The sequence below is a fragment of the Colletotrichum abscissum genome (assembly GCF_030869225.1).
Source record: "Colletotrichum abscissum strain IMI 504890 chromosome Unknown Scaffold_71.1, whole genome shotgun sequence".
Taxonomy (NCBI): Eukaryota; Fungi; Ascomycota; class Sordariomycetes; order Glomerellales; family Glomerellaceae; genus Colletotrichum; species Colletotrichum abscissum.
The window spans coordinates 31,449-48,147 of record NW_026850516.1 but is presented as its reverse complement, the minus strand read 5'-3'; the positions used below and the strand labels follow the sequence as shown (position 1 = coordinate 48,147).

At 52.1% G+C, this 16,699-nt stretch overlaps 4 protein-coding genes across 4 annotated transcripts; 3 read left to right on the top strand and 1 right to left on the bottom strand.

Moving 5' to 3' along the window:
- Positions 1-599: 599 nt before the first annotated feature.
- CABS01_15648 (glycosyltransferase family 2) lies at positions 600-2,698 on the top strand (the record flags this gene model as incomplete). Its single annotated transcript, XM_060548982.1, has 3 exons — positions 600-752; positions 807-2,384; positions 2,471-2,698. 3 exons carry the CDS (start codon positions 600-602, stop codon positions 2,696-2,698), a joined length of 1,959 nt encoding a protein of 652 aa, XP_060391065.1.
- Positions 2,699-8,474: 5,776 nt separating this feature from the next.
- Positions 8,475-10,211, top strand: CABS01_15647 (polysaccharide deacetylase; the record flags this gene model as incomplete). The annotated part of the gene is made up of 5 exons (XM_060548981.1): positions 8,475-8,659; positions 8,717-8,954; positions 9,009-9,104; positions 9,155-9,303; positions 9,362-10,211. The coding sequence occupies 5 exons, from the start codon at positions 8,475-8,477 to the stop codon at positions 10,209-10,211; spliced, it is 1,518 nt and encodes a 505-aa protein (XP_060391064.1).
- A 2,504-nt stretch (positions 10,212-12,715) lies between these two features.
- On the top strand, positions 12,716-13,974 carry CABS01_15646 (uncharacterized protein; the record flags this gene model as incomplete). The annotated part of the gene is made up of 2 exons (XM_060548980.1): positions 12,716-12,948; positions 13,005-13,974. 2 exons carry the CDS (start codon positions 12,716-12,718, stop codon positions 13,972-13,974), a joined length of 1,203 nt encoding a protein of 400 aa, XP_060391063.1.
- A 301-nt stretch (positions 13,975-14,275) lies between these two features.
- CABS01_15645 (uncharacterized protein) lies at positions 14,276-15,873 on the bottom strand (the record flags this gene model as incomplete). Its single annotated transcript, XM_060548979.1, has 4 exons — positions 14,276-15,130; positions 15,205-15,354; positions 15,418-15,632; positions 15,780-15,873. 4 exons carry the CDS (start codon positions 15,871-15,873, stop codon positions 14,276-14,278), a joined length of 1,314 nt encoding a protein of 437 aa, XP_060391062.1.
- Positions 15,874-16,699: the final 826 nt, after the last annotated feature.

The following is a 16,699-nucleotide window of genomic DNA, read 5'->3' as shown; positions in this document are numbered from 1 at the left end:
GATATCGTTCGGCCAAGCCTAGGAACTGCAACCAGTCAATAGTCCGTATTTGCGAGACATGATCGCACGTCGTTCCCGCCAGAAAGCAAGTCCAGTCAGTTGATGGGCAGCATGGCGGCCCATGCCTTACCCCAGCCAAGCTGCCGCCACTCTATTCGAGCCTGAGAAGAGACCTTTGATTCCGACCCAGACAGCTGGTCGGATCAACCGCCTCGTGAGGCTAGCCCCGAATGTCGAGTCCAGGTCCGGCGTGCTGATGTTACCCTCTTTTACCCCATGCCGGCCCTCTTTTTCTCTATTGACCGTCTTCTCTCGCAGGAATAAAGATTCATCCTCCACTTCTCACTTTTCACTCTCTTTCCTCCTCATCGGTAGGAAACTTTGCTCTGTTGCCTCCGGCAGTCATCACATTCGTTTTGTTGTTGGCCCGACTCCCTCCCAGGATCTTGATTAGATCCCTGACCCTCCGCCCCTTCAAACATCCAGTCTCTCGCTCCTCATTGTGTGCGCTTGATCCTCCTTCTCTTGTCGTTGTCGAGGTCTTTGGTTGGAGTCTTTCAAGCTTCACTTCCAATTTACACAATCTCAAGCCAGCCACCATGGCTCACCGTCCCGCACCGCCACCTCCTTCCATGGCGGAGAGCAGCCGCCCTCCCCTGTCTCCTCTCTCAGGAGCTACAACACCGGCTCGTAGCCAGCGAAGCCTCTCTATTCCGAGGCCATTTGGATCTCGAATCCAGTCACAGGGCTCTGTAGGTCGAGATACACCTCCTTTCTGAAAGAGTGCCATAATACTGACTGGCTAGTCTGTCGTTGGCTTCACCACAGAAGACCTCCCCTTCGGCGTCCGTACACCCGGCTCCTTCGGTCACCGCTCATGGCAATCTCGTGGCGGCGAGTCTGCTGCCTCCTTCGTATCTTCCGTCCAGACTGAAGAGGCGAAGCTGAGATGGGACTCTGACTCGGAGCTGAAGCTTGTGTCCAAGTCGCTCTTGCGGTTCCAGAAATGGTGTCTGCTCATCGGCTTGCTGTGTATCAATGCTGCCCTCATCTACGTGTCATTCACGTACCACGTCGCCCACTACTTCTTCATGGTGCTTCTCAGCTCCAACACCGTCCTCCAATTCATAATGATCGTCTTTATTCTGGGCCACTTCATCTTCAAGGGTATCTTCTTCTGCTTCCGCCGCAAAGAGAAGGTGCCAGAGACCCCTGAGAGAATGGTCATGCTTCTGCCATGCTACAACGAGACGTTTCAGGAGCTTACTCGATCTCTGGACTCTTTGGTTGCGCAGAAGAACATTGACGACCACCCGCGCATGATCTTCATCGTGGTCGACGGCAACGTCAAGGGCGCTGGTATGGAGAAGACCACGCAGGAGTACCTTCTCGAGGACATCTTAGAGCCCGGCCCAACGCGCTTCTTCGAGAACGGGTACCGCGCTCGAGACGGTCTTTTCATGCCGACCAAGATCCAAACTGGTTACTACAAGGGCATTCCGTATGTGTTTGTCGGCAAGCGTTACAACCAAGGCAAGCGTGACAGCTTGTGCTTTGCCCGTTCGTTCTTGTACCATTTCCACAAGCGCTCCACCAACATCATGACCATGTTCAGCAATGAGCTGTTTGAGCATCTGGGCAACGCGTTCGTCTCCCAGGGCCTCGAAAATGTCGAATACCTCGTTGGTATGGACGCCGATACTGTGTTCGATGAGTTCTGTATCTGGGAAATGTTGAGAGAAATCCGCAAGAACCCCAAGCTCGTTGGTGTCTGTGGCCACGTCTGTGTCGACTATGATGGCAAGAACTGGGGTCTCTGGTCGCTGTACCAGTCGGTCGAGTACTCCCAAACCCAAGGTCTCCGTCGCATGTTCCAATCCCGCATCACCGGAAAGGTCAACTGCCTTCCCGGTTGCTGTCAGCTGATCAAGATTGACGAGGCCACTTTCGGCGACGAGGTCCTCCGCCAGCGGTTCGGATACTGCCCCAAGCCCAACGATCTCATGACGCAGCACATCATGGGCAACTACTCGGAGGACTCGATTCACGCCAGCATCATCTTCTCGCTCTTCCCCCAGCGCCAGACCGCCCAGGCCCTACGCGCCAAGGCCTTCACCATTGTGCCGCAAGACTGGAAGGTCTTCCTGTCCCAGCGCAAGCGTTGGGCTCTCGGTTCAATCTCCAACGAGTTCGTCATGATCTTCCGCCCCGGCATCATCCCCATCGAGCGTCTTCAATCCATCATTGCCGTCATGACATGGTTTATCACACCCTTCATCATGGCCGCCGTCATCGCTTTGATCATCATTCTCTGCCGTCGTGGTGATGAGTTGGTGAGGGATCCGGTCTTCATGTCGCTGTTCGCCCTGCTCTTGTTCCGATACGTAAGTCTCCTCCCTCCAAAGTTCTTTCGCTTACCCTGTCCGACCGACGAAACTTGAGACAAAATTCTGACTTCGTGGTTACACAGATCTACTCCTTCTGTATCGGTTTCTGGCTACCGAGAAACATGCTCGAGCGCATGCAATACTTTGTCGGCTACTTCTTCCACCTGTGCACGTCGCCCTTCCTCAACATGATCATCTTGGGGTACTCCCTCGTCTACTCGGACGATTTCAAATGGGGCAAGACCCGCGAGGTCATCAAGGGCGGTGACGACGAGAAGATGGACGCTGAGGGCGGTCGTGGCACTCTTTAAGAGCCTCGCGCAAAACAATCCACATTGCTGGATGATGCGCGCTGGCACTAGGGGAGTCACTATTGTCCTGGCGTCGCGGCATCCCACACACCAAGACCGAATCGGGCGTTTCTCAGCTGACTACTTTTTGCTTGTTTTTTTTTCTCTCTCTCTTCACACACATTTCTTACTGTTGAATCATTCATGTGGCGTTTTTACCTTGCTTGAGGCTGAAAAATATGGGAACATTAGACTCGTCCAAGTCAGACGAATGGGAAAGCGTGAAGAATATGGAAAGGACCATGATTGGAGGGAAATCGGAGAAAAAGTTGATATCGCATCATCATATCTACATAGCATCTACACTCTTTTGGGAAAAGGACACACAATTGAGGCGAGCTGGATATTGGGAGGAAGCGAAGGAATTCGGGGATTGGTTCACTTCATCTTTGCACACATGCACAGCACACACGGTACCGCCACCATCATCATCACATATCCCGAAAAGAGCTGGAAAGTTCGTACATATCGAAAACCTTATTGTACAGATGGGCGCGGGTGGAAGAAGAGAGGGGATGATGGTGAGGGGCTGAGCTCCGACCGGGCCTTGATCGTTTCAACTCTTCACAACTCGCTATACTTTCGTCGCCGGGGGATTCCCTGAACGACAGTTGTTTGTGGCAATGATTCTATTTCTTTATCCTTAATGTAATTTTTAGGTCTGGTGGCTACATGAAATGACTTATGAAGCATAGATACCTTTCCCATGAGTATCCAGAATAACAATTGACTATCTGAAATTAGGTTTGACATGTCAATCCTCGCGTGCATCTCAATTGATCCATTCTTGACGGGATCGTTTGTGCGTTCATCCAACCTTCTTCGATGGACCAAATCGAAGTCTAGCCAGGACGGCGGGCCTTTGTGGCTTGCCATGTGTCATTGAGCTGATGGTATTTCTTTCGTCGGCAATGCGCGCTAAGGCATTTGGGCTAGAATAATGCCAAACTATGGCGAATTGAGTTCAAGATCGATCGCGGTGGGGAGTGAGGCGTCGAGGACTGCCAGCTGAAGACAGCGCCAAAAGTCCAATCGAGGCGACTCAAGTAGGTATATGAGAATCAACAATTGCCATCGCAGTTCGGCGATTTGAGTCCTCACACTTTCATTGGCGTGGATTGTTTTCGATAATAGAAACATATCTTTGAGATGAACCACTTGAACTTCGGAAGCCACTACATTTCATCTCAAGTCCTCCTGGGCGAAACACACTGGACAGTGATGATCCCCTCCGCTGTTCGCTCTGCCCTACCACAGTTCGTTCTGGACCGTGCTTCTCAGGCCCAACCACGGGGCTTGCGATGTCCGTGGTGTAAAGGGCGGGAGTAACACCAAGGCCCCGACCCCGGGCCACTGTGGAGACCTCTGGTGGTAGCGCTGGCGCCGCCCAAGATCGCATTAACCACGGGACCTAGCAGTAACTAGTGTTTTGGACTGGTATTGAGGTAGCCATGGCCCATGACGAGCATCAGTAGGCATGCTCGTAGCCTGGATGTAGTCCCAGCCAAAAGGGGCGTGGGCTTTTGTGTTCCGATATAGCGGTAGATCATAGAAGATCGTGACAGCTTCATGCCCACGATTCTAGCTTGTAAGTAGCGCCGGCACTAGAACACTGGGGCAGCGCCCGGGTGACACTTCGCCATCCGAGCCCGGCATCGATCCACAGTGCCTCGTGTCCGGGAGGGTAACGGAGGTGATGTCCGTCCGCCTGTTAAGACACTCTCTACATTATGGCCTCTGACTCAGCAAACAGTTTCTGTCGCGGGGAGATTGTAGATTTAAGTCGAGAAACAGAGCGACAACGGTAGTGTCTTGCACATACTTAGTCACTCATTCAAACGCTTCCCCATTTCATCGATTACATTGGGCCTGTGTAGGAGTGCCTGCCTGCCAGGTTGTGTGGTTGCTAAGTACGGACACAAGCTGAGAAGGCCATGGGAGATTCACCTGTGGAAGTGATCCGGCCCGCAACCTACCCATCCATTTCTCTCACGATTGACGCATAATGCCCCGAAATGTCGATCTTGCTCCCCTCACTGCTGCTCACAACAGACTCTACTCAGCAGAGGGAAACGTGGGCCCAGGCCATTGAGGCCGGGTAAACATCATACGTACGTAGGCCAACCAATGTTCCCCGTGTCCGGACCCCGCTAAATGGCATCAATCCTTGAGTGATTTTCAAGATTTCCCACTCAACCGCAGATAGTAATTTGCGCATTATCCCGACAGTTCTCGTCAAAGTCTGACAAACAGTCGAGCTTACTACATTTGTAGAGAACAGCGAGCTTCTAGCAACTAAGTGCTATTCGGAAAAGCCTGAGACTCGCCTGTTTTACCCCTCATCTCATTTGAATCACATCGTATTCCAACCACCAAACACCCGATGGCCGGTAGGGTGTCTTGGTCGTTCCTGGCAAGGCATAGGAATGTCTTACACAAAGTGGTTGGCGTATCACAACGGTCAGGCCCGACATGGCTTTGAAAATACGGGTTAGACAGAGGGGAAGTAGAACCATCCCGGAATACTTGCCACTTCGACGGGTCGACCTCGTTCCACGCCACCATCGTCAGTGGCATCGCAACCCCCTCAGCTTCTTGGCATCAGCCTCAAGCTCGAATCCGAAGACTGCCGGGTGAGCGGCAGTAGGTAATAGTTGGGAACAACCGGACTTTGCAAGGTGACACAAACCTTTTTTCCTCCTTCACGTAAGCATGTGCGATTCTGGTACCTTTTTTTATTTTATTTTACCCGACTGTGTGCGAGTATAACCCGATGCGGTGGATTGCGAGCCAAAAACTGCAGGAAGCTTCAGCTGTGCCGTGATGCAGCATTGCATCGTGCGTGGTGTGTGTGCAGAATTGGGCGAAGCGAGGAATCCTTCTGAGCAAGTTGGGAGACCGGGGAGGGGGGAGGAGACATCCTACACAACACGCAATCCGACGGACGGTATCAAGCTCGGAAGTTGAGCTTGTTATCATCCGTTGTCAGCGGTGCCGTGATGGAATACGTGAACCGTGAAAATTTTGACCAAATGTCAGGCCTTTCCCCTTCCTCTCTTGAGACTATGGAACTTTTTGCTGTGCCCGAGGATGACAGGGAAGACGAAGGCTGGAGAAGTGGGAAAGGAGTTGGTGAAACAGGAACATGGTTGGTTGTCTCTAAAGTCTGGGCAAACCCGTGTCTGCACGAAACTGGAGCAGTCAACTGCCTAAAAGGCGCCTCAATGGCGGCCGATGTTGCTGTCAACCCGGCATCGGATCCTCTGCCGACATGAAGGACACTGAGTTGGGATTCTTGGGAAGCATCATGGCTGGGATGCCGTGGGTGTTTGCCAGGCTCTTGTTTGTCTGCCACCGTAAGAGTCACATCAGAACTAGATCAAACCTGATACGCACAGGAGGCTCCAGTGACGACCATGGCCACGCAGGTGGTGATGGTGGACGCAGACGGCCGAGCAAAGCCAAAAGAAGACAAGAAAGCTTCAAGAAAGGCAAGAGGGTGTCGAGAACTCAACCCATAATGCTTGCCTCACCAGACCCCTGGCTGCTCTCATCGCCCGGCAGAGATGCTCTCGAAGCACCATAAGTCCCGTCTCCATTACCGGGGGCGCAAAGAGCATTTTGGTTCCGACTTTCAGGGCAGCCAGGCATCTTCAAGAGGAGGGAAATGTCACCATAGGCTTACAACTCGCAACTTACAAAGGAGTAAAGACAACGACAGCCCACCGAAGCGTTGCCAAGCCAATAATTCGGCAGGCCAGGGGCGCTTGTGGGACGTGGCAGACGCTGAGAGAACGTGTTGCTTTGGCTTCTGCTTACCTTTGCACCGTTTGGTAGACCTTGGCTCACCGCGGGGTAAAGCTGCATCTAGCGGGGTTCAACGCCGAAAGGGGGTACGGGGTGTCTTACCCGGTTATCGCATGGCGATACCTCCAAATATTCGCTTTCTCTTAAGGCTAAAAGGAACACCCCCCTCGGTCTCGCTCCACTTTTCCACTTTCTGCCCCGCCTTCCGCCCCTGGTTCATTGCACTTTCACTCATTCATCCACTCTCTCCCGCGTCTCTCATCCACCTCTCATCCACTTTTATCATCTCATCCACTCATCCCAATTCTTCCCCCTCGCGTCGCGCGTATGGCTGGCTCCTCCTCACGCCTCTAGTGCTAGCTGGCACCTTATTAACTCCCAAATAAGGTACTAACCAGCTAGAGAAATGTGACTGCATCTCATCATCCACAGTTCATCCTGCCCATCTCACCTACATGAGAAGATGCGCGAGACTTCGTGAACGGTGACGGAGCTATCCTCGTTGAACAGCCACGGACCAACAATTCCACGCGTCAGTCGTACAGGTAATAGGGCGATGCATCCAACGAAGGACTCCGAAAGTCGGAAAGTCGGAAAATTATCATGCTATTATCTATCGCAACGTTGGTTGCTCAGTCGATCTGCAAGGCAAGGCTGGGCAAGCAAAGGCACGTTGCAGTGTCCGTACGAGCGAGAGGATGAAAGTATTTGCATCTCGTTCTCTCATTCTGTCCGATGCTTTCTTTGCTTTTCGCTGTTCAACGGTTCGTTCATGTTGTTCAGTACCCCACAACAGCTGACCCTTGATCGGCCTCGGCGTTCATACCGGCTGACCTCCGGCACAGTCTTGAGCCTCGAAAACAACTCTTCTTTGTACACCACTTCATCAGTCAGGCACGCGATAGCACCATGTATTATTCCAATATTGTCAGCGCTGGGCTCTCTCAACGCACCATACAGCCTCATGAACCCGAAGTGCCAAGTCGCTAGAACATACACCAGGTTGCCAGCGTGGTCCGAAACTGAAGGCGAGGACAGCCAAGTGGCGTCCCGGCAGACTTTCGTGTTGAAGATGGATAGCAAATACGTTTCTCTGCCGTCGGGTTGAATGCCCATGGCTCGGGATTCTGATTCAGCCATCTGCACTTGAGCCATCCCCATTGCTCTCGGCGCAGCGACGTGGTTGCTTTTCCCTTCAGAATGGACCTCTCCCAGCTCGTATTAGTCGATACAAGCAAGCAGGTGACTAAAATAGCCCCATGTGCCGGTAGAGAGTACCATGAACCAAGAAGTGACTCGCTGCAAGGCACCCTTGCTCCTGGTTACCTATCCCACACGCGCCTGTCTGGACAATACCAGCACCACGCGCGAAATATCAGCCGGCCACTATGTCTCTGCGCTGTTGACTGCCCGGGCTGATCTGCCCTGTTTAATTTGCTCTGCTTGGAGCTGGGCGGCCGTCTACTGGCGCAGCTTGCAGTAGCCGATCGCTCACACGCCAGGTCAAGGTTGCATTTTCAGCCCATCCTCAGGCTGCTTATTGCTTAGTCTACTTACGCGAAGACGCTTCTGCTTCCGTGTTATATAACAATGGCCGGCCCCGAGCCGTCTAGTCCGCTTTGCCATTCTTCCGGACTACGGTGTAATTAAGTTGTCGAGTGCAGTGCTGCATCGTGTACATTGTCCCAATCTGGCTCAGCTTCTTCTTTATTGAACTCTGCTCTGCCAATTCCATTCGCTAAGCGCCATTTTCTTTTGCTTTAACCTTCGGGGAAGCCCATTCGTTACCACGCATATCCTCTCGCCGTGTCGACTGGCTAGTTGACCCTCCATTAGAATGCGTTTCACAACTCTCGCTTTTGCCGCCAGCTTGGGCTTGGCTGCTGCCCACAGTGCCCATGGCAGCAATGAGCAGCCTGTCCCAAACATCATGGCTGGGAGGAGGGCTTTGCAAGATTTTACTGCAGCTCGTCGGACAGTCCAGCGCCGCGCTGCCCATGCCGGGCCAGAGCCTGCGGCCTCAGGGTTGGAGAAGCGCCAGTCTCCTGACGGTCGCTGCGGTCCCGATCATAACAATCAGGTCTGCGACCAAAGCGACTGTTGTTCTAGTGCTGGGTAAGTTATTATTTGCGCACGACAGCTAGGCCTTCGGGAAGTCTAACCGTGCGACAGGTGGTGCGGTCAAGGCTACCTTTACTGCTCAGCTCCCTCGTGCATGATCGAGTATGGTCCGTCGTGCGATGCCAACATCCGCCCGGATGGACCAGACACGACGAATGTTCCCCGGACCAGACTCGGCTCTGTCCCTTATGGTCAGGCCATCTACCACTGCGAGCACTATGGTGACATCGCCTTAACCTTTGACGATGGTCCTTATATCTACACCGAGGATCTGCTGAACAAGCTGAAGGTATGTCGAGTCTCAACATGTGACTATCAATGAGCCGTGCTGACGTACATGCAGGCATACAATGCCAAGGCAACCTTCTTCATTACCGGTAACAACCTGGGCAAGGGCAAGATAAACGATCCAACCACCAACTGGCCTGCTCTCATTAGGGTTTGTCTGCATTTCTCCTGCAGCTTTGATCAATGACTGACCTCCTACAGCGCATGATTGCCGAGGGCCACCAGATTGCTAGCCACACCTGGTCTCATCAGAGACTTACGACTATCAGCGCCGAAAAGTTCCGTAACCAAATGATCTACAATGAGATCGCCTTTGCTGACCTTCTCGGCTACTTCCCAACATACATGAGGTATGCTCACTATGATCATGGTCAAGTGTGAAAAGCGTCTGTGTCTAACCAAATATAGGCCTCCCTATTCAGCCTGTGATGCTACATGCGAGGGCTATCTCAATGACTTGGGTTACCACATCACCTACTTCAACCTCGATACCGAGGGCTATCTTCATGACAGCGCCGACCTCATCCAAGATTCCAAAGACATCTGGGATGAAAACGTGGAGGGCAAGGACGTCGCCACCACCAAGTGGCTTCAAATCGAGCACGATCCCGTCTATCAGAGCGTCTATAACCTCACAGACCACATGCTCGAGTCCCTCTTCCGCAACGGATTCAAGTCTGTCACCGTCGGTGAATGTCTCGACGACCCCCAAGAGAATTGGTACCGCTCCGTCGGCGATGCCCCGCCATCCACCGGCACCGCCACTCGCGTAGCCACAGGGACTGCCACATCTTCCAGCGTCGCCGCCCCTACCGGCACTCTTCCCGCTTCCACCAACGGCCGCTGTGGAGCCAACTTTGGCAGCACAACCTGCTTCACCGAGCCCGGTGCAACCTGCTGCTCATCCGCCGGCTGGTGTGGCAACACGGCCGACCACTGCGGCGCAGCATGCCAGCCTCTATACGGCAACTGCCAGATCTCCGGGGCATCGAGCTCTCCCGCCTCTGTCAGTTCCGCGTCGTCGTCTGCAGCCGTACCCTCGCCGTCCATAACCAGCTCCGCGCCCGCGGCCACTGGTACCGCGACATCTCCGCCTCTTAGTACCAATGGGCGTTGTGGTACCACGCAGGGCGGCACCACTTGCATCAGCGAACCTGGCGCGACGTGCTGTTCGCAGTATGGATGGTGCGGTGCCACGACAGACCACTGTGGTAGTGGTTGCCAGGCTGGTTTCGGTACTTGCGGTACATCGAACTGATGATAGTCAAGTATGCGTGGAGGCCTCCTGATTCGTCCGTTGATCTTGAAACTTTCGACTTCTCGAGTCACCTCTGCTCTTTGAGCAGAGGAAAAATCTTTAGTGTGTAATCTGATAATGGGACCGCTGAGCTATCAGCGAACTCTCCGCGTACTTATTGGCGTTTAGGCTTAGGTGGAAATCAAAAGGATATCATGGGCGCTTGATAATATAATTGTAATGAGCAGGATCCTGTGCCAGTTGAATGAAACAAGGACAACCTCACCGTCTGACTCAAGCACCCTGTGTTCGTGATCTACTCGGGAGTATGGCGGCTTGCATGTTCGAGGCAGTATTTCCCCCAGTTGTGACCACCTATCTTAGGCCTTGAAACCGTGTAGTGTGCTAATACGAGATTACATCGTAAACTTCTGCTTTGCCATGGAGTCTAACACAAAGCCAAACGGCTCTCCTTCTTCTAGCATGCCTCTCGACTGTTCTCCGCAGTCGATTGCATCGATGCGAAAGCTTTTTGTGGACTCTGACCGCTGCGCTGGCGGGCTTACTATTCTCGAGCGTGACATCATGAGTAGAGATCAACTGCTCAGTGCACGAGTCTTGACTCGGAATCTGGGGTCTGGACCGTCCACAAACTTCTGCTGCCCGCGGCAAAAACTTCCGAAAGATGGAGGCCGGGCCGGTGTGGGTCCACCGCGGATCATTCGGAGTACCGCGTTGCCCGGTTGCCCGGAGAGAGAGTGCTGAAAGGCTACATAGAAGGCAGTAGTCGGGAATGCCACGCAGACAAGCCAGATGGATTTTCGAAGTTTCTGGGAGTCTTTGTTCTAAATAGTGAGTTCATCTGAATTTAGTAATAGCTCAGAAAAGAATAGAAAACTTCGTAGGGTCTACGGCAGCTTGGCCACGTTTCATATGATAGCCGAGACCTCCGCTGGTGGCCTTGGCGTGCCTCTCGGCTACAAGAGCCGGGGGGATCGTGTTCTTTCACCCACATTCGACGGAACTAAAAGATGTTGGTTATTCTCGTATTCAACTCTCTTTCGATCCAACTAGGAGATGAACACGCGAGCAGCGGGTGCTACACCTTGGCAGGCACACTTACTAACGTTCAGTTGACAAGCGGATGAAACAGCCGGCGGCGAACACCTTCATCCAATTTGAACTGTTTTTCACGAGTCAGTAGTTGCCTATCAGAGCTGACAAAATAGGGCAGGTCGGCTCGCACCCAAGATTTCAAGCAACCGCGAAGCGAACCGATAGCACCGACTAGATGTCGCCAGGCCGAAGGCTGCCCTGTTGGGACCACTTCATTTCGATATCTATCGACAGTGCCCCTGAGACCTGGTAATTGGGCGGTCAGAGGGGCATGCACAGCCGTTAGAACTGGGTGCTGGCTTGGCATTCTATGATCCCCTCTTGGCCCTGGTTTTGGCATGATTAAAGATTATAGCCTGAACTTTGAGCTGACAGAATATGGGTCCTTCTTGGAAGGTCATGCCTGACTGTGATCATGGCTGAGAAGTATCATATCCTATTCAGAGTGTAGCTGAGGTTTGTCAGCGGTCAGTTTCGATATATGCTTCCCGACCATACTGCATACGGCTTCTAGAACCAAAGATTAGCTAAATACTAGGTATCGTCAGCGTCAAGAAGGAGCAGGAAAGACATCGCTATTTCCCCCTTGCCGCTGACAGAAAAAGTGATTGAACGCCGTGTCAGGCGCCATTGACACTTCCTTGAGTGGCATTCATTCATATTCGAATCCATCGTACGTTACATCTGGGTTCATGAGAACTCAAAGCTCCTTAGACTGTAAGCGAGCTGGGCGAAAAGAAGCATCCTCCTTCAATCAAAGCCAAACCAATCCTATCTTTAGACTGGACGACTCCATTTCATGCCACTTGCAGGGCTGTGTTGATGGAAGTTGGAACGAACCCGCTAAAGACTTGGCGAGACCGTCTCCGCACCGGCCTTACAAGGAGACTCAAATAAACTACTTCGCTTTCCTGGGATACAGAAAAGATCCGGAGGGCTGTTAAGCGGTGTACAAGAAAACACAGTGGGCAGCCCTTGTTTCAAAACGTACCTGTTGCTCATTGTCGTTAATGCTTCGACGTCTTAAGAAGCGCATCGATATGGCAGCCCGTGGGTAGTTCCAGGTTAAGGGCCCACTAAGCACGAGTCGGGCGGCACGTGGAGAACCACACCAACTTACAAGCCAATTCATGCATGACTGGAAGATGACTGATCAGTCTTCAGCTCAGGAGCAGGTCGGTCTTGTTCTCAGGTATCAGAAAGATGCCTTTTCGAGTGTATAAGATCTCAGGGTCAGCTGTAGTGAGAAGAACAGGTTTGCTACACTCATCAAACTCATCTATACACTCTCTCGACTCGCTCTAGCTTACCAGGGCTCATTCCTTTGCCCTTTACATTCTTTATTTTTTCTTTGAAATCTACATCTTCTCTGTGTGTCACTACGAGTGCTTCTCGAAGAAGTTCTCATAATGAGAGCAAATCAACTCCTTCTGGCCTTGGCCTACACTGGCGCTATCGCTACCCCCGTTCCACAAGATACCGGTTCTGCAGACTGCAAAACTGAGGCTCTCAACCAGGACACATGGAAGACGCTCGAAATCGAGAAGTTCCTTGCTGAATGGACGACCTTCAACGTCAGCAAGGTAGAACATAACGCTGTCCAAAACTTTGCCAATTCCTTCGGCGCTCCCAACTTCTTCTGGTGAGTCTCAACCCATGACGTTGTCTGCAAAATGTGGACACTAATACCCAGGATAGCGGCCTCGATAGCTTCTGCAATGCCGGCCAACCCTGTTCTCCGGTCAAATTGCCCGGATGGTACGCTCTCGTTGCCGTTCAGAACTGGAATAGCTACATGAACTCTCTCAACACTGCCATCACCTTCGCCTCGAGCATCTTGAGCCTCACCCTCCCGGGCATCGTCCAAGACTTCTACCCGAACCCCAAGGACGATATCACAGACCTCAAGACCATGACCCGCGTCTTTGCTGGCGTGCTATCCATTATCCCCTTCACGGGTCCCCTCAGCACCGTTGCCGGCGCCGTCGGCAGCACCTCCAGCTTCATCTCCACCAATCTCAAAGCCCCTGAGCCCACCAACCTCTTTCTCTCTTGGAGCAATGTTGCCACTTCCCTAGGCAAGGTCGTTCAAAACTGGCAGTCTGCCGTTTCGTCCAGCTTCCAGACCACCATCGACGCACAAGTCAACGTCACGGAAGGTATTTTCCAGATCATCCGCGACGGAAAGTTCCTTGGAACCAGCCGCAATATCACCCAGGGTGACATGCAGAAGGAGATGACGCGCAGTTTGGAACTCTACACGATTGGCCTTGCCCTGCAAGCCCAGAAGGTCTTTGTCCTGCGCTCGCAGCCATTTGCCGAAAAGTGCACAGAGTATACCGAAGCTGAGCTCTGTTCGCAAGATCCTGATGGCCGCTGGCGTCAGTACATTCTCATCCAGCGCTCGGATCACAAGAACTCTATTGGGCGCAAGGATCTTATGAAACTCTTGACTGAGAAGTATCAGTTGAAAAAAGAGACTGTCACCAAGGAAGTGGCTGAATGCGTTGATGCTGCTGGAGGGAAGCAGTTGACGTATCCCTTTGGAGACATCCTGCCTGTTGACAGCACCACAAAATGCATTTTCAACTTGCAGGTTTGTACCTCACCACCAGGTGCGAGGGAGGGCATCATCACAACGTGTGAGGGACTTGGATTGGATGTTTAGGGTCTCCGTAGTCTCTGTATTAGCATAGTGTTTCTTTGAAGAATGTATTGGTTGATACCCTCAAATTTGATCTATGAGTACTTTGCTGCTAGTGTGAAGACTGTTCTCTCTCAGACTCCGAAGTGCAAGGCAACTCAGCTTGGTACTGGTATGAGAATACTACAGTATATATGTCAAGAAATTCAGATCTGCGCTTCTTAGATTTGGTCATATGTGAGCTATTGAGAGTGGCCTATCGAGAAAAACTCCGTATATTTTCAGTGCTACTTATTCCAAATTACAATTTCCAGTCAGCAGACGCTTAAAAGATTTTGATCAAAGGCTGCAGAGCACTGAATGAGTCCTTGACTGGTGCATTCTGTCCGCGCGTCTGGACGGAGACAGTGAGCTTGCTATGGATGTCCTCCTTATTCTCAGCTCCAATTGCCCTCATCAGATCCGCGCCAAAAGGGATGTAAGTATACGTCTCAAGCTTGTTCTTCTGACAGTTCTTGCAATTTGCGAGAGTCCATCGACTGAGGATTGCGTCGCGGTCAATCTCAATCTCACGACCGTCGGCAAGCTTGGCAGAGGTACGGATGACAAACGATCCCTCATGGAACGTGGTGCTGATGCCACTGACGCGGGCGACAGCGACAAGTGGAAGCTCAGGGTCGCCCAGAACGGGCCCACTGGTCAGAAGGTCAAGGGAACCCTCGCCATACATGTATCCCAACTGATTGATGTCGGTGATGTCGTCTGAAGTGTAGAACACAGGGTCGTTGATGCATCCGGACTTTAAGAAAGGTGCAAGAGGACTGCTCATCTCCAACTTGCTTCCCGGAGGGAGAACAGGGCTTCCTGCGCTGAGTGTTGCCGCTGTGATGTTGGGCTCCACTGACAGGTTACCCGGCTTGGTAAGGCGGTGCTTGACTTGCCATGTCCAGAAGACATAGTCAATGAAGGCATGGTGAAGGAAGAAGATGGGGTCGAAGTTAGCGGTTTCGTTCTCTCCCATGTCACCATGGGCATCCTCAACAGTTTTAGCGTTCTCTTCTCCATCTTGATAGAACCCTCCGATGGCAAGATGAACAGCGTTGTGTGGGTCTTCAAGAGAAGTATGGAACTTGCTCTTCAGTGAGCCTTTCATATCATGAAGCCACTCGCCCCTGGAAGCCTTGTTCGAGAACAGGAGAACAGCGTGTATTTGGGGGCATCAAGACTGGCCTTGTATCTCGAGACGATGGAGACAGTGTCCGGGATTGACGTTGGCGACGCCTTGCCGTCAATCTGAATCTTTCCGCTCAGCCAAGCTGCAATATTGCCGTTGAGAATTCTGGCATCCGAAGCGGGGTCTATTTCGTCCAAGCCAGTGACACCGGCAAGCGGGTAACGAGCCGTCTGTGATCCCGTTGATTTGCTGTAACGCTAGGCATCTGATGGCTTCCCGTGGTTGTCTGCAACTCCCTTCTGGAACTTGTAGGAGTAGAGTGGGTTCGTATTATCCCCATCAAGGTCGAAAGTCGGGGTGGTCAAGATCCAAAGGAGGGGAGTGTTCTGGTCGAAGGGCCAGCACTCGTCCAGGAATGGCAGGGCTAGACTTGGAGCATCGGGAACAGCCCGACGCATGGCGTCTTCATGCTGAAGGAGGTATGCTCGATGCCCAGTGGGGAACAATACTGTCTGATGTTGGCAGTAACCTCTCTGCCAATCGTCGTAAGTCGATCCGCCGGGATAAGGATTCTCATTTATCTATGGCTCTCCATGATATCCAGCGATAGTGAAGAAGGAGTCTTCGTTACTTGGATCAAGTTGCTGAAGCCTACGGAAGGCTCTGACGATGTTCTCTAGGGTATTGCGATCCTCGCCAGACGTGTACTGTTCGCACACATCTTGGAGAGAAGGACGGACTCTGGACATTGTGAGATCCGAAATCGGTGATCTAATAGAGATGGTCAGGGTTATTTGTGGATGATACTGCGTGCTCTGATAGCAGTGAAGCTAGTATCAAGGGAACCTCGGCGACTTCATACCGCTGAAGTTGCGTCAAGATCGATATCGTTGTCTCCAAAAGACGAGAGATGTAATAGTAGCCGCACCTTTTCTCATTCTCTCGGCTCCAATGCGGGGACTAGATCTCGATGAACCTCACGAATAGAGATATGCCAGATTACGTAGCCGCCAATGAGATCCTCGATGCGGCATGTTGAAACGCTAGTGATCGTCCAGGTGGTTGAATGCGCACTCTTGTCTCACTTTGCTCAGACTACTAAGCCATAAGATAAAAACGACTTACGCCAGAAGAAGCCTTACTTTTCTTGAGCGAAGTTGAAACTATCACAACGACTCTTTACATGTGATGGTGTGTCGATCAGTCACGGTCCACAGATGCAAGCCTCCGGTCCAGGGGCGTCGAGTGCAACGTGAACTGTTACCAAAGAGAACCGGCCGGTTACTACAGGTAGGAAGAATGCAGAAAGTATGGTCTCGTGTATCATGCCGATCACACCCTTTAGATCCGGCTCTTGTAGTTCGCACATCAATATCTCTGCCAGGAAGCAAGAATTGAACGCGACTGGAACAAACTTGACGATGTAAGCCGAGTCTCGGAATGGCAGAATGATTCGACGAACAGAAGATCACCACGGATCGACCCCAATATCGACATAATATGCCGAGGCCACTGCGGCAGGTACTTGAGCTTCATTCAACAAAGTCGCGAAGAGAATATCAGCATCTCCAACTA